The sequence below is a fragment of the Geotrypetes seraphini genome, chromosome 4 (genome assembly GCF_902459505.1).
Source record: "Geotrypetes seraphini chromosome 4, aGeoSer1.1, whole genome shotgun sequence".
Taxonomy (NCBI): Eukaryota; Metazoa; Chordata; class Amphibia; order Gymnophiona; family Dermophiidae; genus Geotrypetes; species Geotrypetes seraphini.
Window position 1 is genome coordinate 160,133,325 of NC_047087.1, and position 27,248 is coordinate 160,160,572.

The 27,248-nt window shown below is 46.0% G+C and overlaps 1 protein-coding gene and 1 long non-coding RNA gene across 2 annotated transcripts in view; one reads left to right on the forward strand and one right to left on the reverse strand.

The window, feature by feature from the left end:
* TSNAXIP1 (translin associated factor X interacting protein 1) overlaps positions 1–27,248 on the forward strand; it is a 1,372,321-nt gene that overhangs the window by 285,701 nt on the left and 1,059,372 nt on the right. Inside the window, exon 4 of the mRNA XM_033941585.1 lies at positions 1,310–1,436. Within this exon, the coding sequence (XP_033797476.1) occupies positions 1,310–1,436 (127 nt within the window). The remainder of the gene's footprint in view (positions 1–1,309; positions 1,437–27,248) is intronic.
* LOC117359219 lies at positions 15,032–15,443 on the reverse strand. Its single transcript, XR_004539188.1, has 3 exons — positions 15,417–15,443; positions 15,161–15,304; positions 15,032–15,051 (listed from the first exon to the last, which is right to left on the reverse strand). It is a non-coding gene; the product is annotated as an uncharacterized LOC117359219 (long non-coding RNA).

The following is a 27,248-nucleotide window of genomic DNA, read 5'->3' on the forward strand; positions in this document are numbered from 1 at the left end:
ATATTACTGCCCAATGCTGCTGCCTTGATGTTATCTGGATAGTGCCAGTTTGGAGCTTGGGTGGACTTAGAGTGGTTTTTGAGCTTATTCGGAATGGGGTGGGGGGGATATTCTCTATTAAAATTATTTATGATTGCAGCTGCTGAATATTAACCTATTTGGGCATTTATTTTCCAGCTAATTAGAGTTTGAGGATACAAACATTTGTGGTTATTGAAGTTATTGTGCCCCAGGTACTATTGCGGGATAATTTGTATTCAGTACATTCAGATATGAATGTTTATATCAATGAGGCATAGTCATTCCAGAAAATGCACAAATACTGAGTGGAGGAGTCAAGACAAGCCAGGAGATGGGCGAGAGAATATTAGAAGAAGAGGTGTTTTCCCAGTGTTGATCCTATAAACACCTATTTTAATATTTTTGCATTAGGTGTCCAGTGCTATACTCAGAGGGAGTCCCCAGGAAAGAGACTTGGTAGTACTTGTGGACAAGTCAATGAAACCGTCCGCACAATGTGCGGCGGCGGCAAAATGGGCAAACAGAATGCTAGGAATGATTAAGATGGGGATCACGAACAGATCGGAGAAGGTTATCATGCCGCTGTACTGGGCCATGGTATGCCCCCACCTGGAATACTGCGTCCAATATTGGTTGCCGTACATGTAAAAGGACATAGTACTACTCGAAAGGCTCCAGAGAAGAGAGACAAAAATGGTTAAGGGACTGAGGGAGTTGCCGTACAATGAGAGGCTAGATAAAACTGGGCCTCTTCTCCCTTGAAAAGAAGAGACTGAGAGAGGACATGATCGAAACATTCAAAATATTGAAGGGAATTGACTTAGTAGAGAAATAAATTGTTCACCCTCTCCAAGGTGAAGAGAATGAGAGGGCACTCACTAAAGTTAGAAGGGAAAAGATTCCGTACAAATGTAAGAAAGTTCTTCTTCACCCAGAGAGTGGTAGAAATCTGGAACGCTCTTCTGGAGGCTGTTATAGGGGAAAGCTCCCTTCAGTGATTCAAGAAAAAGTTGGATAAGTTCCTACTGGAACAGAACATATGCAGGTAAGGCTAGAGTCAAATAGGGCAATGGTCTTTGACCTAAGGGCCGCCATGTGAGCGGAGTGCTGGGCATGATGGACCACTGGCCTGACACAGCAGTGGCAAATCTTATGTTCTTATGTTTTTTATTTAATCAGTTTAATCAATTAAAACTTAAAATTGGAATCCCTAGTTATAATACTTCTTGATGTTAAGTAAAATTATTTAATGTGGTTATGATGCATATTATTTTCTGTCTTGCTACAGCTCTAATGAATATTCTGCTGATATGGTATACAAACCACAGTATCTGATACAGCTGGAAAGTTACCTGAGAAAGGAGCTTCAGTCTTTGGACCTAGCCCAGGAAAATGCCCAGGAACTGAGATTGCAGGTTGGCTAGCAAAATGTAAAAAGGGTTAAACAATCCCTGGCTAAGGGGCCTTTTACCAAGCTACATTAGGTGCTAATTTGGACCAAATGCAGCTTAAAGTGGTGTCTTGCAATAATTGCTGATTTGTATGCACTAAAAAAAATTGTTTTTTAAGGGACGCATCAGGGGCAGAGTGAGCATTTCTGTGCTAAATGGAGGAACATGTATGCCCTTCCTGCCCACAATATGGGTGGTGGCTAGTGCTCACATAATTTTTTTTAAATTGCTGCATGCTAATGGCAACATTAATACATGTCACTTCAGCTGGGGAGATAATGTCTATTCTGTGAATTCAATCAATATGCCACAACTAATCACAGAAAACAGAAATAATCCTATATAATAAAACCCTAGCCGCGCATGCACACTCTTAACTGCGTGCTTCCATGATCTGTAAGTCTGTGGCCACAGGAGTGCGCATGCGCGCGTGTATGGATCGGCCAGGTAACAGCTGCGACTCCCCCCTCCCCCCATGCCGACCCTAGGCACACCACTAAACGCCGCGACTCATCAGGGACGCGGCAGAGGAAATTAGGCCAGTAGAAGACCCGAAGCAGCGTGTTTAGTGTGCCTGGGTTGCTGCTGGAGCTGCCAGGTTTGTCAGCTGTCTAGCGGTGAGAGGGTCAGCTGGGAGGGTCAACTGGGGTTTCTATTGTGCCGGGTGGGTCAGCAGGGGGGGGGAGTCGCAGCGTGTTAGTGGTGTGCCTAAGGTCGGGGGGGAGGGGGGAGTCGCGGCGTTTTGGTGTTCCTAGGGTCGGCACGGGGGGGGTTTAAAAACATGCTGCTCAGGGGGTTGGGAGGCAGGCAAGCAGGCTGGCATCGGGGGGGGTTCAGTGGAAGGGGGATGGGAGGCAGGCAGGCTGGCATCGGAGGGAGGGTGGGGGTTCAATGGAAGGCAGGCAGGCAGGATGGCATTGGAGGGGTTTCCATGGAAACATGCTGCTCAGAGGAATGGCAGGCAGGCAGACTGGCATCGAGGGTGGGGTGGGGGGAGTTTCAGTGGAAGGGGGATGGGAGGCAGGCAGGCTGGAATCGGAGGGGGAGTGAGGGGTTCAATGGAAGGCAGGCAGGCAGGATGGCATCGGGGAGGTGGTTTCCATGGAAACATGCTGGTCATGGGGGATGGGAGGCAGGCAGGCTGGCATGGGGGGTTTCAATGGAAGGAGGATGAGAGGCAGGCAGGGAGGCTGGCATCGGAGGGAGGTGGGGGGTTTCATGGGGAAATATGCTGTGGGCAGGCAGGCAGACTGGCATCGGGGGGGGGTTTCAATGGAAGGGGGATGCAGGCAATGGAGAGGGTGGGGGGGTTTCAATGGAAGGCAGGCAGGCAGGCATCGTGGGGGGTGGTTTCCATGGAAACATGCTGCTCAGGGGGATGGGAGGCAGGCAGGCTGGCATCGGGGGGTTCAATGGAAGGGGAATGGGAGGCAGGCAGGCAGGCTGGCATCGGAGGGGGTGGGGGGGTTTAATGGCAGGCAGGTAGGCTGGCATCGGAGGGGGGTGGGGGGTTTTCAATGACAGGCTGGCATCGGGGGGTGGGGCGGTTTCCATGGAAACATGCTGCTCAGGGGGATGGGAGGCAGGCAGGCTGGCATCGGGGGGGTTTCAATGGAAGGGGGATGGGAGGCAGGCAGGCAGGCTGGCATCGGAGGGGGGGTGAGTGGAGGAAGGAGGCACTGAGGGCACTAAGGACATAGAAAGGGGTACTGGGGGCACTATGGACATAGGAAGGGGAACTAAGGACATAGGAAGGAGGCACTGAGGGCACTAACGACACAGGGAGATTCACAGACAGAAAAAATGACAGACAGGCAGCTTGCAAGGAGAGAGAGACAAAGAAAAAAAATACCCAGACAGACAGACATCTACTCTAGCACCCGTTAATGTAACGGGCTTAAAGACTAGTAACTTTTATAAAAGTAAAGTGCTCAGACCCTTAACCAAACTGTTGTTGCCCTTATACTGCCGTAATATTCCAAAACTAAATATACCAAATAGAATGATAGAAAACACTTATCTTAAGTTTTGTGGCAGGTAGCTTGCTGCTGCAACTATCGGTATTTTTACATTGTGATTGCTGATAGTTGCAGCAGCAAGCTACCCACCACAAAACTTAAGATAAGTGCTTTCTATCATTCTATTAGATATATTAAGTTTTGGAATATTACAGCGGTATAAGGGACAGTAAAAGTGATGATGGTCCCTGTGGTAATCACAGTTTGGTTAAGAGTCTGAGCACTTTATTTTTATAAAAGTTATTATCCCAGGACAAGCAGGCAGCATATTCTTGACTGATGGGTGACGGCACCGACGGAGCCCCGGTACGGACAATTTTAGAGTGATTGCACTCTAAGAACTTTAGAAAGTTCTAGCTCGGCCGCACCGCGCACGCGCGAGTGCCTTCCCGCCCGACAGAGGCGCGCGGTCCCTCAGTTTCTTAGTTTCCGCGGAGCTAAGAAGTCGCACGTTTCAACGGCTGTTGAAAACTTTTTCCATTTTTCGCCTTCCCGCTCGCGTAAACGTCTTTAGAAGGTTTATTTCCTTCATTTTATTTTACTTTCTTTCTTAAAAAAAAAAAAAAAAAAAAAAAAAAAAAAAACTGATTTAGTTTTCTTTCTTTTTTCGGTTTCGCCCCGGCGGGGCCTACTGCCACTATCGAAGCCTCGGCCTTCGATTTGGCTGAAGCCGTCTTCACATTCATGCCCCCTCAACCCGGGTTTAAAAAGTGCCAGCGGTGTGCACGGCCAATTTCACTGTCTGACCCACATAATTGGTGTCTACAGTGCCTTGGCCCGGACCATCAATCGTCTACCTGCACCCGCTGTGCGACTCTAAAGAAAAGAACTCTTAAAAATAGAGAGATTCAACAAAAACTTCTTTTCGGCACCGAGATGTCCGATACCACTCCGGCACCGACTTCGACTCCGGCTCAGTCGGCACCCACATCGTCGACACCACGCGATACCGCGTCGGTGTCGGCTCCTCCAGGTAAGCCGGCTAAGAAGCCTTCCCCGTTGGAGCGTCCTCCGGTCTCAATAGCAGCGAGCCCAATCCTGCAGACCTCGAGGCGCTCACGGAAGCGCTCCGCTCCAATAGAGGTGAGCCCCTCTACATCGGGTTCCTCATCCTCGGAGCGTAGAGCGGCACCGCAGGTACCGCAAAAGAAAAAGGCGGTACCGGTGCCTTCTCTCGAAGACCGTATTGCTGCTGTTCTAAAATTACAACTTAAAGAACAGTTAGAGCACATTCTGCCTTCACTCCTGGTACCGAGTCTTCCGGTACCAGTCCGGTCTGAGCCGCCGGTACCGACAGTGGATCGTCCTACTTTGTCAACTTCCACTTCGTCGGTACCGGTACAGTCTGTTTCCTCTGTCTCCATGCCGATTCTTGCACCGGAGCCGAGATCCCACCATCAAGCTGTTCAGACTTCGGCACCGGTGCATACAGTCACATCCCCCGGTACCGAGTCAGGCAGGTCAGGGAAATCTCATAGAAAATCCCATCACTTACAGTCTTCCACGCCGGATTCTCGGGACCGGAGCTTCCAAGTTCAAGACCCTGACTTGTGGGGCGACTCAGAAGACCCTCTCCTTTCTGAGGGAGAATGTTCTTCTGGTGAAGAGGACACCTCTGCCTTGGGGCCCTCCTCTAAACCAGAAGTATCTTCTTTTTCTTCCTTTTTAAAGGAAATGTGTGACTCTCTCTCTATTCCTTTGGAGGCTGAGTCACAGAAATCCAAAGCTTTTCTTGATGCTCTGGATTTTGATCAGCCTCCAAAGGAATACCTTAAGTTACCTCTCCATGATATCTTGAGAGAGACGTTCTATAAAAATTTGGAATCTCCCCTCACCATTCCTGGGGCTCCCCGAAAATTAGACTCTCTATACAGAGTCCTTCCTATCCCTGGGTTTGATAAACCCCAGTTACATCATGAGTCCCTTTTGGTCGAATCCACCCTCAAAAAGTCCAAGGGGGCTAGTGTGTATGCTTCTGTCCCTCCTGGCAGAGAGGGAAAGTCTATGGACAAGTTTGGGAAACGACTATACCAAAATGCAATGTTGGCGAATCGATCAGGGAATTATGCATTCCATTTCTCCTTCTACTTAAAGCAGCTTATTCAGAATATCTCTGCTTTTGAGAAATATCTCCCTGATCGGAAAAAGTCGGTTTTTCACCAAACTTGTTCTTCGCTTTTCCAGCTCCGGAAATTCATGGTTAGATCCATTTATGACACCTTCGAGCTGACCTCTAGGGCTACAGCCATCTCAGTGGCAATGAGACGGCTGGCCTGGCTTAGGGTTTCTGAACTCGATGTTAACCATCAGGATCGGCTAGCCAATGCACCTTGCCTAGGGGATGAGTTGTTTGGAGATTCCATGGACTCCACCACTCAAAAGTTATCGGCTCATGAGACTAGATGGGATACACTTCTTAAGTCTAAGAAGCCGCCAACAACCAGACCTTTTCGTCCACAATCCTCCTACCAGCGTAGATTTGTGGCTCGTCCTCTGCCTCAAGCTGCTCCCCAGCAACGACGCCAGAGACAACAAAGGCCGGCTGCTAGACAGCCTCAGCAACAACAACAGGTAAAACCTGCACCAGTGCAAAAGTCTACACAACCCTTTTGACTTAATTCTCCAGAACATAGCCAGTTTTGTTCCTTCTACCCAACTTCCACAACCTATAGGAGGACGCCTTACTTATTTCATAAGCCGTTGGGAACTTATCACGTCAGACCAGTGGGTCCTCAACATCATCCGCCACGGCTACTCTCTCAACTTTCAGTCACTACCTCCTCCAAGTCAACCAAAAGAGTCTGCTTCCAGTCCTCAATTAACCCTTCTTCTCCAAGAGGTTCAATCCCTCCTTCTTCTAAATGCCATAGAAGAAGTTCCCCTAGACCAGCAGGGGCAGGGGTTCTACTCCCGATATTTTTTAGTCCCCAAAAAAACAGGAGATCTCAGACCCATTCTAGATCTCCGCGATCTCAACAAATATTTGGTCAAAGAAAAGTTCAAGATGCTTTCTCTGGCCACTCTTTATCCTCTTCTCAATCAAGGCGACTGGCTATGTTCCCTCGATCTCAAAGAAGCGTACACTCACATACCAGTAAATCTGGCTTCCAGACAGTACCTACGCTTCATGATCAATCATTCTCATTACCAATACAAGGTGCTGCCCTTCGGCCTTGCCTCCTCTCCAAGGGTCTTCACCAAGTGTCTCATTGTGGTAGCGGCATTTCTACGCTCTCATCACTTCCAGGTCTTCCCTTACCTGGACGACTGGTTAATCAAGGCCACATCCGCTCAAGCAGTTCTTCTGGCCACCAACCAAACCATCTTGTTTCTACAAATTCTGGGGTTCGAGATCAATCTACCCAAATCTCATCTCATCCCTACTCAGAGACTTCAATTCATTGGAGCGATCCTGGACACACTCCTCATGAGAGCTTTCCTGCCATCCAATCGTCTTCAGACCCTTCAGTCTCTATGTCAACAGGTACTTTCACTGCCTTCCATCTCAGCCAGGCAAATGATGGTACTCTTGGGGCACATGGCGTCTACAGTTCATGTCACGCCCCTCGCACGTCTTCACCTACGCATTCCTCAATGGACCCTTGCTACTCAGTGGTCCCAAGCGACGGATCCTTGCTCACGACACATATCTGTGACATCATCTCTTCGTCAGTCTCTTCAATGGTGGTTGGTATCCTCAAATCTATCCAGAGGTCTTCTGTTCCATCAGCCCCCTCATCACCTGGTTATCACCACCGACGCCTCTCTTTATGCATGGGGAGCTCACTTGAACGAGTTCCAGACTCAAGGTCTTTGGACAGCCCAGGAAAAGAAGCATCAAATCAATTTCCTGGAACTCAGAGCGATGTTTTATGCCCTCAAGGCTTTCCAACATCTTCTCTTTCCTCAGGTCCTCTTGTTGTGCACAGACAATCAAGTTGCGATGTACTACATCAACAAACAGGGTGGGACAGGCTCTCGCCTTCTATGCCAAGAAGCCCAAAAGATCTGGAATTGGGCCATAGATCACCATCTCTTCCTGAAAGCTATCTACATTCAGGGAACACAGAATTCTTTAGCGGACAAACTCAGCAGAATTCTCCAGCCTCACGAGTGGACACTCGATCCTATAACTCTGCAGTCTATCTTCACTCAATGGGGCACTCCTCAGATAGACCTCTTTGCAGCTCCTCACAATCACCAGCTGCCCCTCTTCTGCTCCAGACTTTACTCTCCTCACCGTCTGACAGCGGATGCTTTTCTCCTCGACTGGTCGAATCTGTTCCTGTACGCCTTCCCTCCTCTGCCTCTAATGTTGAGAACCTTATTCAAGCTCAAGAGGGAACGAGCCACCATGATTCTGATTGCTCCGAGGTGGCCCAGGCAACATTGGTTCTCCCTTCTACTTCAACTCAGTTCCAGGGAACCTTTTCTTCTTCCTCTGTTTCCTTCTCTGCTTACGCAACAGCAGGAAACCCTCCTTCATCCCAACCTCCAGTCTCTACACCTGACAGCTTGGTATCTCTCGGGCTGACATCTCATGATACTCTCTTATCTCAGCCTGTTCGTTCCATTCTGGATGCCTCCAGGAAACCAACCACTCTGCAATGTTACCATCAGAAGTGGACGAGATTTTCCTCCTGGTGTCTTCTTCATCATCTTGATCCCACTTCCCTGGCAGTGGAGACGTTGTTGGACTATTTGCTCTCTTTGTCTGACTCTGGCCTTAAGTCTTCGTCCATCAGAGTCCACCTCAGTGCCATTTCAGCTTTTCATGAGCCAGTCCATGGAAAACTTCTCTCAGCTCATCCCCTGGTGTCCAGGTTCATGCGTGGGCTTTTCAACGTGAAACCACCTCTTAAAGCCCCTCCTGTTATCTGGGATCTCAATGTGGTTCTTTCTGCTTTAATGAAGCCTCCATTTGAACCCTTGGCTACCTCTCCTTTCAAGTTTCTTACTTGGAAGGTGCTTTTCCTTATTGCCCTTACCTCTGCCAGGAGGGTCAGTGAGCTTCATGCACTGGTCGCAGATCCTCCCTTTACGGTTTTTCACCATGACAAGGTGGTTCTGCGTACACATCCAAAGTTTCTCCCTAAGGTTGTATCTGAATTCCATCTCAACCAATCCATTGTTCTCCCTGTTTTCTTTCCAAAACCTCATTCTCATTCTGGAGAACAAGCTTTACACACTTTGGATTGTAAAAGGGCTCTGGCTTACTATCTAGAGCGTACGAAACCCCACAGATCAGTTCCTCAACTTTTTCTGTCCTTTGATCCAAATAAATTGGGACGTCCCGTTTCTAAACGTACGTTGTCTAATTGGCTGGCAGCGTGCATTTCATTTTGTTATGCTCAGACCGGACTGACACTGGAAGGTTCTGTCACGGCCCATAGAGTCAGAGCAATGGCAGCATCTGTAGCTTTCCTCCGCTCCACTTCTATTGAGGAAATCTGCAAGGCTGCTACTTGGTCCTCAGTTCACACTTTTACATCTCATTATTGTCTGGATGCTTTTTCCAGACGGGATGGACACTTCGGCCAATCTGTTTTGCAAAATTTGTTTTCCTAATGGCCAACCTTCCCTCCATCCCTCTTTTTGTTAGCTTGGAGGTCACCCATCAGTCAAGAATATGCTGCCTGCTTGTCCTGGGATAAAGCACAGTTACTTACCGTAACAGGTGTTATCCAGGGACAGCAGGCAGATATTCTTGCGTCCCACCCACCTCCCCGGGTTGGCTTCTTAGCTGGCTTATACTAACTGAGGGACCGCGCGCCTCTGTCGGGCGGGAAGGCACTCGCGCGTGCGCGGTGCGGCCGAGCTAGAACTTTCTAAAGTTCTTAGAGTGCAATCACTCTAAAATTGTCCGTACCGGGGCTCCGTCGGTGCCGTCACCCATCAGTCAAGAATATCTGCCTGCTGTCCCTGGATAACACCTGTTACGGTAAGTAACTGTGCTTTATTTATGTTTTCTGTGATTAGTTGTGGCATAACATTAGTATATGGCCATAAATAAAAAAGGCTTTAGTGCATGGAAAAGACCTGTGTAAGGGCACACTAAGACCACTTTTGCTGTATCTTAGTAAAAGAACCCTTAAGTTCTTATTTCTTAAATATCTTACCATCCAAATGGCTAGAATGGTTTAAGAAAAAAAGGAGAATGTTGAGGTAATTTTTTTTTTTTTTAAATTCTTTATTCATTTATAATTTACAACAAGTGTACAATAAATAACAAACACGCTTTTTTGCACATAAATGCTATTCTATGCATTTAAAAAGCCTCCTATAAAACTACCCCACCTGTAGAAGTATGTGCTGTGACAAAAGGGTGTATAATTATACATAACGCAGGTGTTAGCATATTCAGGGAAGAGGTTTGGGTGAAGCTTGGATGGTATCACCTACATCAGGGGTGCCCAATATGTCGATCGTGATCGATCAGTAGATCTCGAAGGCAACGCGGGTCGATCGCGGAGCCCATCCTGGGCTCCGTGATAGACTTGTGTTGCCTTCACGATCTACTGGGCTGATCAGCCTTCCTCTCCCCAACGTCCCCCACCGCCGCCCCAAGCTCTCCCTGCAGAAACATTCTCCCCGACATCGAAGTCCTAGCCCTCCGGTGCAAGACCGGAGGGCTAGGACTTCGATAGGAAGGCAGGACTTAAATGGGAAACCAAGGTGGCAAGGGAGCCCCTTCTGATGATTCAGACAGGTCTTGACCTGTTTTGGGCCGCCGCGGGAGCGGACTGCTGGGCGAGATGGACCTGTGGTCTGACCCGGCGGAGGCACTGCTTATGTTCTTATGTTCTTATCAATTCTGACGTCGGAGAGGAAGTTCCGGGCCAGCCAATCGCTGCCTGGCTGGCCCGGAATTTCCTCTCCAATGTCAGAATTGACGTTAGGGAGAAGGCTGCTGGCCTGTTGCAGTGTCGGAAAATGAAGAACTCAGCAACGGCGGTGGCTTGGGGGTCCAGAAGTTGGCTGGGTTCCCAGAAGTCGGCGGTGGCTTGGGGGCCTGTTCTCAGATGACAACCCTGGCAGTGGCTTGGGGAGAAAGACAGGGAGGCAGAACAGGGAGACAGAAAAGACAGAGGCAGAAAGAAAGAAAGAAAGGGGGGCAGGGAGACAGAAAGATAAAGAGAGAAAAAAAGTAAGAAAGAGGCAGGGAGACAGAAAAAAAGAAAGTGGAGGGGGCAGGGAGAGAGGAAGAAAAAGTTGGACTCATGGAAGAACAGAAATGTTGGTTGAGGAATGGAATGAGATCTGGAGGAGACAAAGCATGCAGGAGACAGAAAGAAGGGAAGAAATATTGGATGCACAGTCAGAAGAAGAAAGTGCAACCAGAGACTCGTGAAATCACCAGACAACAAAGGTAAAAAAAAATGATTTTATTTTCAATTTAGTGATAAAATGTGTCCGTTTTGAGAATTTATATCTGCTGTCTATATTTTGCACCATGGCCCCCATTTTACTAAACTGCAGCAGCGGATTTTAGCGCAAGGAGCCTATGAGCGTCGAGAGCAGTGTGGAGCATTAAGCGCAGCTCCCTGCGCTAAAAACCGCTATCACGGTTTAGTAAAAAGGGAGGGGGTATATTTGTCAGTAGTATAATGGGTACACCTCATGTCAAACTGATTGACAGGTGAGATAAGATAAGGATCGACCAATCAGCGTTCACTTCCTGGGTTAAGCCCCGCCCATTGTCCCACCTGAGTCTCCGCCCATGGCCCCGCCCCCACCCATGGCCCCGCCTTAGTCTCCGCCCATGGCCCCTCCCCTCCCATAGGAATGAATGGTGGTAGCCCCGCCCATGGCCACACACCCCGCCCATGGCCCCACCCCACCCTTCACCTAAGCCCCGCCCCTCCCATAGGAATGAATGGTGGTAGCCCCGCCCATGGCCCCACCCCTCAAGCCCCACCCCCGCCCCTGTCCCCACCCCTCAAGCCACGCCCCCACCCATGACCCCGCCCCCTCATGTCCCGCCCCGGAAATGCACTTTTGATGACATCACCGGAAATGGGGGCATGTTTAACCCCGAAAATACGCTTTCTGATCACATCACCGGAAATGGGAGTGCCTGCCCCTACCGGAAATGCGCTTTTCTGATGACATAGGCGGAAATTGGGTAAATGACGCGGCGGAAATGCGCTTTTCTGAACACGTAGGCGGAAATAGGGTAAATGACGCGGCGGAAATGCGCTTTTCTGAACACGTAGGCGGAAATAGGGAAACAGACTTAGTCAAAACCCCCACCCAGAAAAGAAGCGTCTTTATTTTAACAGTTTTTAGTTAAAAGACAGGGTTTAAGAGCTCACAGATAGAGCAGATCACAAAACAAAAGGCATTCACAAAATCTTTCCTGTTTTTAAAACAGAGTAGGGGCAGAAACAAACGAGAAAAAAAAAAAAAAGTTGCATTTGCTTTTAACAACCTTTTCAGTAGGAATTCTGAGCTAATGGTTAATGGGTCAGCTCCCCTATTATAATGATAACAGCTGATAAGACCCTTGCAACACCCCTCCCCCTGATAAAACCAAGGGGAGAGATGTGGAAGTGTGTTTAAACATGTCTGAACTTGTCCCGGCCCCCTACTGTTGTCTTAACAAGCTGAAAAAAAAAAAAAAAACACAAAAGCAGCTGTCACCTAACAGGGCTCTGTTAAAAAGGCAAAAGTCTTTATTGAAGCAAATTTATTATGATCCACTCGCGGCAGGAAGCTATGGAGGCATTAACCCTCTACTTCAAGCGGCTAAAAAGAGTGATATAACAGTCCGGAGAAAAGATGTGGTGGATTGGGTCACCGGTCAAAACGCATACAATTTACACAGACCGGCTAGAATCCATTTTAAAAGAAATAAAACAATTGTGTCAGAAGTTGACAGACAGTGGCAAAGTGACTTAGTCGACATGTCAGCCTTTGCCCCTTATAACAACGGTTACAAATACATCTTAACGGTAATAGATATCCTGTCAAAATATGCATGGGTCGTTTCTTTAAAAACAAAAACCGGTCATGAAGTTACCGAAGCCTTTGAAACAATATTTAATTTAGGGCGTACACCTGAAAAACTTCAAACAGACAAGGGTAAAGAATTTTTAAATAAGTCTCTGAAGAATTTATTAAAACAAAAAGGTGTTAGCCATTTTGTGACCCATAATGATGTTAAAGCAGCTGTAGTGGAAAGATTTAACAGGACTTTAAAATCCAAAATGTGGAGATATTTTACAGCCCATAATACCTTTACTTGCCAAGACGTCCTACAGGCTATAGTGCACATCCGTATGGGAACACGTTTCCTGTTGCCGCACGTCGGCACACGCACGGCACAAAGGAAACATAAGTTTACACCCCACCCTGACAGGTAACACCCCGGAAATACGTTTTCTGATGACATAGGCGGAAATTGGGTAAATGACGCAGCGGAAATGCGCTTTTCTGATGACATAGGCGGAAATAGGGTAAATGACGCGGCGGAAATGAGCTTTTCTGAACACGTAGGCGGAAATAGGGAAACAGACTTAGTCAAAAAACCCCACCCGGAAATGATGTGGCCAGAAAAGAAGCGTCTTTATTTTAACAGTTTTTAGTTAAAAGACAGGGTTTAAGAGCTCACAGCTGTTAGCAACAGAAATAAAGGTTCTCAAGCCATCAAACAAAATGACTGTCACGAAGGCTCGTAGATTGAGTTACTTTCTTAAAGATCGTGATGTAGAAAAAGAGGGTTACCCAAAGACCGAAAAACTGTACGAATCAGACAAAGAAAATATGGATCCCTTTAACACGCAGGTAACTGAAAAAAGGCCTACCAAGAGGCCTCGTAACTTTCTTAAAGACTGTAATGCGGAGAAAGAGGGTTACTCACCGTCTGAAAAACCGATTGACTTGACGGCAGATACCGGGGAGCATACGCACGAATTAACAGATTCTGAAATACAAGAGTTTCCAGATGCTCAAAAGCTATATGATTCAGACATAGAAAATGAAGATGTAGGCTATGAACTACCAGAGGATAATGCTTCAGATATTGAATTTTATGAAGCCGCTGCTGAAGCCGAAGCAACAGACATGTTGGAAAAACCAGGATCTTTCACGGTAAGAGAGAGAGAGACACACACGCACTTTTTATTACCAGTGGTCGTTGAAGGGGTTTATGAAGTTGTATGTGTTCATGTGTTTTAAAAAGGAAAATTTATTTCTGTATGTTTGTTTTTTTTTTGTAGGGAAGTGGCGGATCTTCACGATCACAGAAACCTGTGGACAAGGCGTACATGCCGATGATAAATCTATCATGTTTGTGTTTTTTCTGCTCGTTTCAAAGAGAACCGGCGGGGAATGTGCGTAAACCTGAAGATTCTTGTGATTATGGACTGTGGACCGGCATAGGCCTTTCCAAAACACCAACAGAACTTAAACCAGTTATAAAGGTCGTTGTATACTGCATTCTAAATAAATGTCTGCAAGGCGTGAAGGATGAAGATTGTGGAGCCTGCTTAATACGTGCTGGGGGGCAAAAACACCACGATTGCTTGATATGGGGACATAAGGAAATACAGCAGAAACTCAAAAAAACTTGTGACATGCTATGCCTAGGACGTGTGGTAAATGTAGTCACATTTGTAGGCTATAAAATGAAAATATTGATGCTTTGTAATGAAAGCATTAATATAATCATTGATTTAATCAGAGATATTAAAACCTCTATAAATGGGCCACGGCTACTCAACAGATTGGTCAATGTCATGAGAGATGGTACATATGTAGAGATTGTAAATGATTTAATCCGTGACACCGATTATAAATCATTCTTCAAAAGAAATGCTTTTTAAAACATGTTTTGTTTTTTATTCTCGGGATTGTGGGAAATACAATGTGTAATGGTATGTTTATTTGTATAAAAGTTTAAACATTTTATTGTTGTAAAATAAAGATTTTCTTAAAAATATAAAATGTGTGGTGTGTTTTAGAAATGTATTATCAACCCAAACTAAAACAATAGAAGGTGTGACAGGTTATAAGGAACTAGGTTCTAGACACGTAGGGGTCATTTTGGTATCTAAATTGACTAACCAAGACATACAATAAAGCCTTTGTGAACGGATAACCTCTATAGAGGTGTTTGTAAGTGTATAAAATAAACTATGAGAAGATCAGCATGCATTCTGGTTTTTGTGGGTGCTACGCCGGGCCCCCGGATACTCTGCTGCTAACATCGTCCAGGATATGTTGGATGCCTTGGCGTATAGCATTTTGAGCATCACTTAATGATGTTACCCTGTCTAAATTAATGAAACGAAATTCTTCTGAATAAAGCACACCATGAAACTTGTCCAGTTTACGATCCCACCTTTTCACAAATTGGACATAGTTGATTGGTTCTGAATCTTCAGAAGGACCTAATGCACCCTTATTTGAACCATCCTCTGACACTTTGCTGCTATCAGAATAATTATCAACTTCATAACATTCTCCTTCTTCTGTGTTGTCCGGCTGTGCTTCTGTGCTGTTAAACTTTTCTGTCGGCTTCACGGTGTCTGTTTGTGACTTTCTAACATTTTCCCGATCTACAATTTATAACATAGCATAACCGTTAATACTTTTTCCCCATCAACCATTATAAAAGTAATGACATTTTCTTTTACACGTGTCTCCTTACAAAATCAGAATACTTACTATTTCGTTTATCTTTTGGTTTCCTGTAAGCAGCTTTGGACTCTGGTTCCCCGTGTAAGAAGCTTTTACTATGCGATCTTTTCCTGTTATACTTTTCCGTCAGGTTCATGGTATCTGCTTGCGACTTTCTAACATTTTCCCGATCTACATTTTTATAACATAGCATAACCGTTAATACTTTTTTCCCCATCAACCATTATAAAAGTAATGACATTTTCTTTTAACCCTAGTCTCCTTACAAAACCAGGATACCTACTATTTCGTTTATCTTTTGGCTTCCGGTAAGGAGCCGGTTGTTGGTTAGAACTTGTCGATGTAGAAGGTGTCGGCTCTCCAGCCGTTTCTTGGTCTAATCATAACGAAAAAATAATGTTTTGTAGATGCTGTTTTTAAAAACCAACATATGTGCCATATAATACATTTGTCACTTACTGTTTAATATCTGTTGTCTTTTTCTGGTAAGAGATAGTTTATTTCTACCATCAGATCCCCGCTCCTGTTTTTAAATGCAATGATAGATTCAGAGAAAGAAAAAACGATATCCCTAAAACCAAAAATAAAAGCCCCTTTTCTACTCACCATGTTAGCAGTTGATGTATCCGGGGCCCGGCGTAGCACCCACAAAAACCAGAATGCTTGCTGGTCTTCTCATAGTTTATTTTATACACTTACAACCACTTCTATAGAGGTTATCCATTCACAAAGGCTTTATTGTATGTCTAAGACCTCTGGTAGAGCTTGTTTGTCTTGGTTAGTCAATTTAGATACCAAAATGCCCCTTACGTGTCTAGAACCTAGTTCCTTATAACCTGTCACACCTTCTATTGTTTTAGTTTGGGTTGATAATACATTTTCTAAAACACACCACACATTTTATAATTTTTAAGAAAATCTTTATTTTACAACAATAAAATGTTTAAACTTTTATACAAACAAACACACCGTTACACATTGTATTTCCCACAATCCCGAGAATAAAAAACAAAACATGTTTTAAAAAGCATTTCTTTTGAAGAATGATTTATAATCGGTGTCACGGATTAAATCATTTACAATCTCTACATATGTACCATCTCTCATGACATTGACCAATCTGTTGAGTAGCCGTGGCCCATTTATAGAGGTTTTAATATCTCTGATTAAATCAATGATTATATTAATGCTTTCATTACAAAGCATCAATATTTTCATTTTATAGCCTACAAATGTGACTACATTTACCACACGTCCTAGGCATAGCATGTCACAAGTTTTTTTGAGTTTCTGCTGTATTTCCTTATGTCCCCATATCAAGCAATCGTGGTGTTTTTGCCCCCCAGCACGTATTAAGCAGGCTCCACAATCTTCATCCTTCACGCCTTGCAGACATTTATTTAGAATGCAGTATACAACGACCTTTATAACTGATTTAAGTTCTGTTGGTGTTTTGGAAAGGCCTATGCCGGTCCACAGTCCATAATCACAAGAATCTTCAGGTTTACGCACATTCACCGCCGGTTCTCTTTGAAACGAGCAGAAAAAACACAAACATGATAGATTTATCATCGGCATGTACACCTTGTCCACAGGTTTCTGTGATCGTGAAGATCCGCCACTTCCCTACAAAAAAAAAACAAACATACAGAAATAAATTTTCCTTTTTAAAACACATGAACACATACAGCTTCATAAACCCCTTCAACGACCACTGGTAATAAAAAGTGCGTGTGTGTCTCTCTCTTACCGTGAAAGATCCTGGCTTTTCCAACATGTCTGTTGCTTCGGCTTCAGCAGCGGCTTCATAAAATTCAATATCTGAAGCATTATCCTCTGGTAGTTCATAGCCTACATCTTCATTTTCTATGTCTGAATCATATAGCTTTTGAGCATCTGGAAACTCTTGTATTTCAGAATCTGTTAATTCGTGCGTATGCTCCCCGGTATCTGCCGTCAAGTCAATCGGTTTTTCAGACGGTGAGTAACCCTCTTTCTCCGCATTACAGTCTTTAAGAAAGTTACGAGGCCTCTTGGTAGGCCTTTTTTCAGTTACCTGCGTGTTAAAGGGATCCATATTTTCTTTATCTGATTCGTACAGTTTTTCGGTCTTTGGGTAACCCTCTTTTTCTACATCACGATCTTTAAGAAAGTAACTCAATCTACGAGCCTTCGTGACAGTCATTTTGTTTGATGGCTTGAGAACCTTTATTTCTGTTGCTAACAGCTGTGAGCTCTTAAACCCTGTCTTTTAACTAAAAACTGTTAAAATAAAGACGCTTCTTTTCTGGCCACATCATTTCCGGGTGGGGTTTTTTGACTAAGTCTGTTTCCCTATTTCCGCCTACGTGTTCAGAAAAGCGCATTTCCGCCGCGTCATTTACCCTATTTCCGCCTATGTCATCAGAAAAGCGCATTTCCGCCGCGTCATTTACCCAATTTCCGCCTATGTCATCAGAAAACGTATTTCCGGGGTGTTACCTGTCAGGGTGGGGTGTAAACTTATGTTTCCTTTGTGCCGTGCGTGTGCCGACGTGCGGCAACAGGAAACGTGTTCCCATACGGATGTGCACTATAGCCTGTAGGACGTCTTGGTAAGTAAAGGTATTATGGGCTGTAAAATATCTCCACATTTTGGATTTTAAAGTCCTGTTAAATCTTTCCACTACAGCTGCTTTAACATCATTATGGGTCACAAAATGGCTAACACCTTTTTGTTTTAATAAATTCTTCAGAGACTTATTTAAAAATTCTTTACCCTTGTCTGTTTGAAGTTTTTCAGGTGTACGCCCTAAATTAAATATTGTTTCAAAGGCTTCCGTAACTTCATGACCGGTTTTTGTTTTTAAAGAAACGACCCGTGCATATTTTGACAGGATATCTATTACCGTTAAGATGTATTTGTAACCGTTGTTATAAGGGGCAAAGGCTGACATGTTGACTAAGTCACTTTGCCACTGTCTGTTGCTTTATTTCTTTTTAAATGGATACTAGCCGGTCTGTGTAAATTGTATGCGTTTTGACCGGTGACCCAATCCACCACATCTTTTCTCCGGACTGTTATATCACTCTTTTTAGCCGCTTGAAGTAGAGGGTTAATGCCTCCATAGCTTCCTGCCGCGTGTGGATCATAATAAATTTGCTTCAATAAAGACTTTTGCCTTTTTAACAGAGCCCTGTTAGGTGACAGCTGCTTTTGGTTTTTTTTTCAGATTGTTAAGACAACAGTAGGTGGGGCCGGGACAAGTTCAGACATGTTTAAACACACTTCCACATCTCTCCCCTTGGCTTTATCAGGGGGAGGGGTGTTGCAAGGGTCTTATCAGCTGTTACCATGACAATAGGGGAGCTGACCCATTAACCATTAGCTCAGAATTCCTACTGAAAAGGGTGTTAAAAGCAAATGCAACTTTTTTTTTCTCGTTTGTTTCTGCCCCTACTCTGTTTTAAAAACAGGAAAGATTTTGTGAATGCCTTTTGTTTTGTGATCTGCTCTATCTGTGAGCTCTTAAACCCTGTCTTTTAACTAAAAACTGTTAAAATAAAGACGCTTCTTTTCTGGCCACATCATTTCCGGGTGGGGTTTTTTGACTAAGTCTGTTTCCCTATTTCCGCCTACGTGTTCAGAAAAACGCATTTCCGCCGCGTCATTTACCCTATTTCCGCCTACGTGTTCAGAAAAGCGCATTTCCGCCGCGTCATTTACCCAATTTCCGCCTATGTCATCAGAAAAGCGCATTTCCGGTAGGGGCAGGCACTCCCATTTCCGGTGATGTCATCAGAAAGCGTATTTTCGGGGTTAAACACGCCCCCATTTCCGGTGATATCATCAAAAGTGCATTTCCGGGGCGGGACATGAGGGGGTGGGGTCATGGGTGTGGGCGTGGCTTGAGGGGGTGGGGACAGGGGTGGGGCTTGAGGGGTGGGGCCATGGGCAGGGTGTGTGGCCATGGGCGGGGCTACCACCATTCATTCCTATGGGAGGGGCGGGGCTTAGGTGAAGAGTGGGGTGGGGCCATGGGCGGGGGTGTGGCTATGGGCGGGGCTACCACCATTCATTCCTATGGGAGGGGCGGGGCCATGGGTGGGGGCGGGCCATGGGCGGAGACTAAGGCGGGACAATGGGCGGGCTTAACCCGGAAGTGAACGCTGATTGGTCGATCCTTATCTTATCTCACCTGTCAAATCAGTTTGACATGAGGTGTACCCATTATACTACTTTTGTCTATTTTTGTATAGTTGTTACTGAGGTGACATTGCTTATTTTAAAGTCATCTGCCTTGACCTCTTTGAAAAAAACCCTAAATATAAATGATAATTAACATTTTCTCTGCGTACAGTGTGCTTTGTGTTTTTTTTTAATTTTATTGTTGGTAGATCATTTTGACTTGGTCATTTTAAAAGTAGCTTGCAAGCCAAAAAAGTGTGGGCACCCCTGACCTACGTGAATACTTCAGCTGTGTACATTTACACCTGCTCCCAGCATTGTAGCCTTTATTTTGACAGGTTTTGTGCTGTCATTTTAATAATCTCAAATTCTTGTACAATCCCTCTGGAGCCTGAACTAGCGGGTAGTGCATCCATTCTAGCCTTGGCTGCAGAACTTAAAAATAAAACCAACCCCTCTGCGAGGTCACCTGTGCGGCCACTCCCCTTGAAGTTCAGTTTGATTCTGCAGCCTTGCTGAGAATTTCTAGTTTTCTTCTGCTCGTGATTTTATTTCTCAATTCCTAATCTTTTATTTTCTTGGGTTTGCCCTCGTGCTGCGGATCAACTCTGTGCGAGTGATCCTTCGGCGGGAGATAGCAGACATTTTAAAGTTTGTCTGCTTCTGGAGGGTGCTCTGTAAGCCTGAAACTGCAGTAAGCCCTCTGAACTAGAGAGTTGCGCGGGGACAGAAATCCCACCCGTCCCCGCCAAAATCCTACCCGTCCCCACCCGTCCCCGTGAGGAATCCCTCTGTCCCCACCCGTCTCCGTGAGGAATCCCTCCGTCCCCGCGAGGAATCCCCTCCGTCCCCACCCGTCCCCGCGAGGAATCCCCTCCGTCACCATCCTTCCCTATAAACTTCAGAAATAGTTATTTTATTTAATTATGCTACTGAATTAAAGGCTCTGGTAGAGACCCATTTACAAATAAGCAAAGAGACTTTATTAATTTGGAAATATTATTATCCCAGGACAAGCAGGCAGCATATTCTTGACTGATGGGTGACGGCACCGACGGAGCCCCGGTACGGACAATTTTAGAGTGATTGCACTCTAAGAACTTGGAAAGTTCTGGTAGGCCGCACCGCGCACGCGCGAGTGCCTTCCCGCCCGACAGAGGCGCGCGGTCCCCAGTTTCTTAGTTTCCGCGGAGCTAAGAAGACGCGTTTCCTCAACGGCCTTTGAAGAAATTTTTTCGATCTTCCCGCTCGCGTAAACCTTTGCTCAAATAAAGGTTTCTTTATTTCTTTTATTTTCTTAAAAAAAAAAAAAAAAAAAGACTAACTTAGTTGTTTTTCTTTTCATTTTTCGTTTCGCCCCGGCGGGACCTGTTGCCACAATCGAAGCCTCGGCCTTCGATTTGGCAGAGGCTGTCTTTACTTTCATGCCCCCTCAGCCCGGGTTTAAAAAGTGCCAGCGGTGCACTCGGCCAATCTCACTGACAGACCTGCATAACTGGTGTCTGCAGTGTCTTGGTCCCGACCATCAAGCGTCCACTTGCACCCGCTGTGCAACTTTGAAAAAAAGAACACTTAAAAACCGCCAAATCCAGCAGCGGTTACTCTTCGGTGCCGAGATGTCCAATTCCACCGTACCGGCACCGACATCGATGCCATCTCAATCGGCACCGACTTCATCGACACCGCGCGATACCGTGCCGGCGTCGCATCCAGCAGGTAAGCCGGCTAAGAAGCCTTCCCCGCTGGAGCGTCCTCCGGTCTCCACTGCAGTGAGTCCAATTCTGCCGACCTCGAGGCGCCCACGGAAGCGCTCCGCTCCGATTGAAGTTAGCCCCTCGACATCGGGTTCTTCATCGGAGTGTTGAGCAGCACCCAAGGTACCGCAGAAGAAAAAAGCGGTACTGGTGCCTTCGCTGGATGAGCGTATTGCCGCCGTTCTGCAGGTACAGCTGAGAGAGCAACTCCAACAGCTACTTCCTGCTCTTTTACCCCAGAACCTTCCTGTTCCGGTCCGGTCGGAGCCACCGGTACCGATAGTGGAACGCCCTCTTTTATCGGCATCCACTTTGTCGGTACCGGTTCTTACCACCTCATCGACTTCGATGCCGATTTTAGCTCCAGAACCTAAATCTCACCACCAGGCGGTACAAACCTCGGTACCAGCACAACAGGTTGCATCGCCTGGTACCGTATCCATGAGGTCGGGCAAGTCCACCCATAAAACCCGACACTTGGATCCCTCCACACCAGAGTCTCGACACCATGGCTCTCAGGTTAGGGATCCTGATTTATGGGGTGATTCTGAAGAGCCCTTTCTATCCGAAGGTGAATGCTCTTCTGATGAGGAGGAACGCCTTGTTACCAATCCCTCTTCTCACCCAGATTCCACATCTTTTCCATCTTTTTTAAAAGAAATGTGTGAATCTTTGTCTATTCCCTTGGAGGCTGAGTCAAAGAAATCTAAAGCATTTCTTGATGCATTGGACTTTGACCAGCCTCCAAGGGAATTTCTTAAACTTCCTCTCCATGATATTTTGAGAGAAACGTTTTATAAAAACCTAGAGACTCCCCTGACTGTCCCAGGAGCCCCTCGTAAACTGGACTCATTATACAGGGTGATTCCTATTCCTGGGTTTGATAAACCCCAACTCCCGCATGAATCCCTTTTAGTGGAATCCACTTTAAAGAAATCAGCGGGAGCTAATGTGTATGCCTCAGTCCCTCCTGGCAGAGAGGGCAAATCAATGGACAAATTTGGCAAGCGTTTATATCAAAACACCATGCTAGCCAACAGATCAGGAAACTATGCTTTTCATTTCTCATTTTATTTGAAGCATTTGATCCAAACAATATCTACTTTTGAGAAATATCTTCCTGATCGCAAAAAATCCAATTTTCAAACCTGTACTTCCTCTCTTCTCCAGTTGAGAAAGTTTCTAGTAAGATCAATTTATGATACCTTCGAATTGACTTCTAGAGCCACGGCTATGTCAGTGACTATGCGCAGGTTGGCATGGCTCAGGGTCTCAGAACTAGAGGTAAACCACCAAGACCGTCTAGCAAATGCACCTTGCTTAGGGGATGAGCTGTTTGGTGATTCCATGGATTCCACAACACAAAAACTATCGGCACATGAGACACGTTGGGATACTCTCCTAAAGAATAAAAAGAAGACTCCACCTACTAGGCCTTTCCGACAACAATCGGCCTACTAACGCCGCTATGCTGCTCGCCCCTTACCTCAGGCTACTCAACAGCCTAGACGTCAGCGACAACAACAACAACGTCAACCTCCGAGGCAGACACAACAGCAACAGAAACCCCCTCCACCTCAAAAGTCTACCCAGCCCTTTTGACGTGTTTCTCCAGAGCATAGCCAATATTCCACCATCTGCCCATCTTCCTCAACCAATAGGAGGGCGCCTGACCTTTTATCTCAGCCGTTGGGAGATCATTACATCAGATCAATGGGTCCTCAACATCATTCGCCACGGCTACTCTCTCAACTTCCAGACTTGTCCCAATCAAAGTCTGCCAAAAGAGTCTGCTTTGAACACTCCTCAATCCTCTCTCCTGATTCAAGAGGTTCAATCCCTCCTTCTTCTGAACGCCATCGAAGAAGTTCCTCTAGATCAGAAAGGACAGGGATTTTACTCCCGTTACTTTCTAGTTCCAAAGAAAACAGGAGATCTCAGGCCCATATTAGATCTTTGAGATCTCAACAAATGCTTGGTCAAGGAGAAATTCAAGATGCTTTCCTTAGCAACTCTTTATCCTCTTCTCAATCAGGGCGAATGGCTATGCTCTCTCGACCTCAAGGAGGCATACACTCATATTCCCATCCATCTAGCCTCCAGACAGTATCTCCGCTTCATGATCAATCACTGTCATTACCAATACAAAGTTCTCCCCTTCGGGCTTGCTTCATCTCCAAGAGTGTTCACCAAATGTCTGATTGTGGTGGCTGCTTTCCTTCGTTCACATCATCTTCAAGTTTTCCCTTACCTGGACGATTGGTTGATAAAGGCCAATTCTCCTCAAACAGTGCTATTGGCCACCAATCAAACCATCTTGTTCTTACAGTTTCTGGGGTTCGAGATCAATTTTCCCAAATCTCATCTCATCCCCACTCAGAGACTTCAATTCATTGGAGCGGTGCTGGACACGGTCCTCATGAGAGCATTCCTGTCGTCCAACCGTCTCCACACTCTTCAAGTTCTGTGTCAGCAGGTTCTTCCTCAAAGTTCCATTTCTGCCAAACAAATGATGATACTATTGGGACACATGGCTTCAACAGTTCATGCCACCCCTCTGGCACGTCTTCACCTGCGCACACCTCAATGGACCCTAGCTACCCAGTGGTCCCAAGCGACGGATCCTTGCTCACGTCACATATCTGTGACATCATCTCTTCGTCAGTCTCTACAATGGTGGTTGGTATCCTCAAATCTATCCAGAGGTCTTCTGTTCCATCTACCTCCTCATCAACTAATCATCACCACCGATGCCTCCCCTTATGCATGGGGAGCTCATTTGAACGAGTTCCAAACTCAAGGCCTTTGGACAGCTCAGGAAAAGAAGCATCACATCAATTTCCTGGAACTCAGAGCGATGTTTTATGCCCTCAAGGCTTTCCAACATCTTCTCTTCCCTCAAGTTCTTCTGCTGTGCACAGACAATCAAGTGGCGATGTACTACATCAACAAGCAGGGTGGAACGGGCTCTCGCCTCTTGTGCCAGGAAGCCCAGAAGATCTGGTCTTGGGCCATAAATCACCATCTATTCCTGAAAGCTATTTACATTCAGGGAGAAAAGAATTCCTTAGCGGACAAGCTCAGCAGAATTCTCCAGCCTCACGAGTGGACAATCGATCCTTCCACTCTGCAATCCATCTTCGCTCAATGGGGCACTCCTCAGATAGACCTCTTTGCAGCTCCTCACAATCACCAGCTGCCCCTATTCTGCTCCAGACTCTCCTCTCCTCACCGTCTGGCAGCGGATGCGTTTCTCCTCAACTGGTCAAATCTGTTCCTGTATGCTTTCCCTCCTCTGCCTCTCATGTTGAGAACCTTGTTCAAGCTCAAGAGGGAGAGAGCCACCATGATTCTGATTGCTCCGAGGTGGCCCAGGCAGCATTGGTTCTCCCTTCTGCTTCAACTCAGTTCCAGGGAACCTTTTCTTCTTCCACGGTATCCTTCTCTGCTTACGCAGCATCAGGAGACCCTTCTACATCCCAACCTCCAGTCTCTGCACCTGACAGCTTGGTATCTCTCGGGCTGACTTCTCATGATACGTTTTTGTCTCAGCCTGTTCGTTCAATTCTGGATGCCTCCAGGAAACCGGCCACTCTGCAATGTTACCATCAGAAGTGGACACGTTTTTCTTCCTGGTGTCTTCTCCATCATTATAATCCCACCTCTCTTGCAGTGGAGACCTTGTTGGATTATCTTCTTTCTTTATCCGACTCTGGCCTCCTCAGTGCTAGTCCACCTCAGTGCTATTGCGGCTTTTCATGAGCCAGTCCATGGAAAACTCCTCTCAGCACATCCCCTGGTATCCAGGTTCATGCGGGGTCTTTTCAATGTGAAGCCATCTCTTAAAGCCCCTCCTGTTATCTGGGATCTCAATGTGGTTCTTTCCGCCTTAATGAAGCCTCCTTTTGAACCTTTGGCTACCTCTCCTTTCAAGTTTCTCACCTGGAAGGTACTTTTCCTTATTGCCCTTACCTCTGCCAGGAGGGTCAGTGAGCTACATGCACTAGTTGCAGATCCACCTTTTACGGTCTTTCATCATGACAAGGTGGTTCTACGTACACATCCAAAGTTTCTCCCTAAGGTTGTCTCTGAATTCCATCTCAACCAATCCATTGTTCTGCCTGTCTTCTTTCCAAAACCTCACACTCATTCTGGGGAACAGGCTCTACATACTTTGGATTGTAAGAGGGCTCTAGCTTACTATCTAGACCGTACTAAGCCCCACAGATCTTCACCCCAACTTTTTTTGTCCTTTGACCCGAATAAATTGGGACGTCCTGTTTCTAAACGTACGCTATCTAATTGGCTCGCAGCGTGCATTTCATTCTGTTATGCTCAGACCGGACTGACACTGGAAGGTTCTGTCATAGCCCATAGAGTCCGAGCGATGGCAGCATCTGTAGCTTTCCTCCGTTCCACTCCTATTGAGGAAATCTGCAAGGCTGCTACTTGGTCCTCAGTTCATACTTTTACATCTCATTATTGTCTGGATGCTTTCTCCAGACGGGATGGACACTTCGGCCAATCTGATTTGCAAAATTTGTTTTCCTAATGGCCAACCTTCCCTCCATCCCTCTTTTTGTTAGCTTGGAGGTTACCCATCAGTCAAGAATATGCTCCCTGCTTGTCCTGGGATAAAGCACAGTTACTTACCGTAACAGGTGTTATCCAGGGACAGCAGGCAGATATTCTTGCGTCCCTCCCACCTCCCCGGGTTGGCTTCTTAGCTGGCTTATCCTAACTGGGGACCGCGCGCCTCTGTCGGGCGGGAAGGCACTCGCGCGTGCGCGGTGCGGCCTACCAGAACTTTCCAAGTTCTTAGAGTGCAATCACTCTAAAATTGTCTGTACCGGGGCTCCGTCGGTGCCGTCACCCATCAGTCAAGAATATCTGCCTGCTGTCCCTGGATAACACCTGTTACGGTAAGTAACTGTGCTATTGGGAAGAATACATACTTTGTAAATGGGTTTCTACCAGAACCTCTAATGTAAATATAAAATATAAATACTCAGCTGATGAGAACCTACAAATTGTCAGCTGAGGACTTCCTTTGCAGTTGGCCGGGGGTCCCTTTTGCCAAGCTTGGCAGGCAGCAGTAGCGTCCCTGAGTCACAGATGCTGGCACTTCAGTGGCTCATGGATGCTGCCAGCGACTGCTGCGCTTGGTGGAGGGGAGTTCTGGCCATCTCTAGAGGAGGTCCTCTGCTGGCGGTGCTTGGGGATCCCCACCAGTCACAGCAAGGGTCAACAAGTACTTCAACACTGTAGAAATAAAACCAGAAATGCATTTCCTTTTCTTTTGAACACAAAACAAAGACATCTGCCATATACATTTCCCAAAGCTAACATATTTTAGTCAATAAATTCCGTTTTTTACCTTCGTTGTCTGGAGACTTATTTTTCCATAAAGTTGGTCCCAGTTTCTTTTTTCCGCTTTCCCATCTTCTGTAAATTCTTCTGTTGCTGTCCATTGGTTCCCCCTACCATGGTCCAGCATTTATCTCTTTCTCATCTTTCGTGCCTGCCCACCAGCCCCATGCCCAACATTTCTCCTTCTATCACCCCTCTCCAACACTATGCCACATCTCTCCCTCCATTCCCTTCACCACTGTCCAATATTCCTCCCTCTTGCATCCCTTTCAATCTGTCCCATTGTTCCCTTGCCACATTTCTCACTCTCATCTTTTTCTTCCCTATCACATTCTGTACCTTCCTCCCTATGACCAAAAATTCTCCTCTTTCTTCCATTTGCCGTGTGTGTGCCGTGAGGGAGGTCTGGTGCCCCAGAGTAAGAGCAGGGGTGCCCACACTTTATGGGCTTGCGAGCTACTTTATAGTGACTAAGTCAAAATGATCTACCAACAATAAAATTTAAAAAAAACACAAAGCACAATGAAAGGAAGAGAAAATGTTAATTATTCATATTCCGGGTTTTTTCAAAGAGGTCACGGCAGATGACTCTATGCAATGTCACCTCGGTAACAAAATACAAAAATAGACAAATACACCCCCTCCCTTTTTACTAAACCACAATAGTAGGTTTTAGCACAGGGAGTTACGCTGAATGCCTCGCGCTGCTCTCAATGCTCATAGGCTCCCTGCGCTAAAAAACGATATTGCGGTTTAGTAAAAGGGAGCCATAGTGCAAAATATAGACAGCAGATATAAATTCTCAAAACAGACACATTTTGAT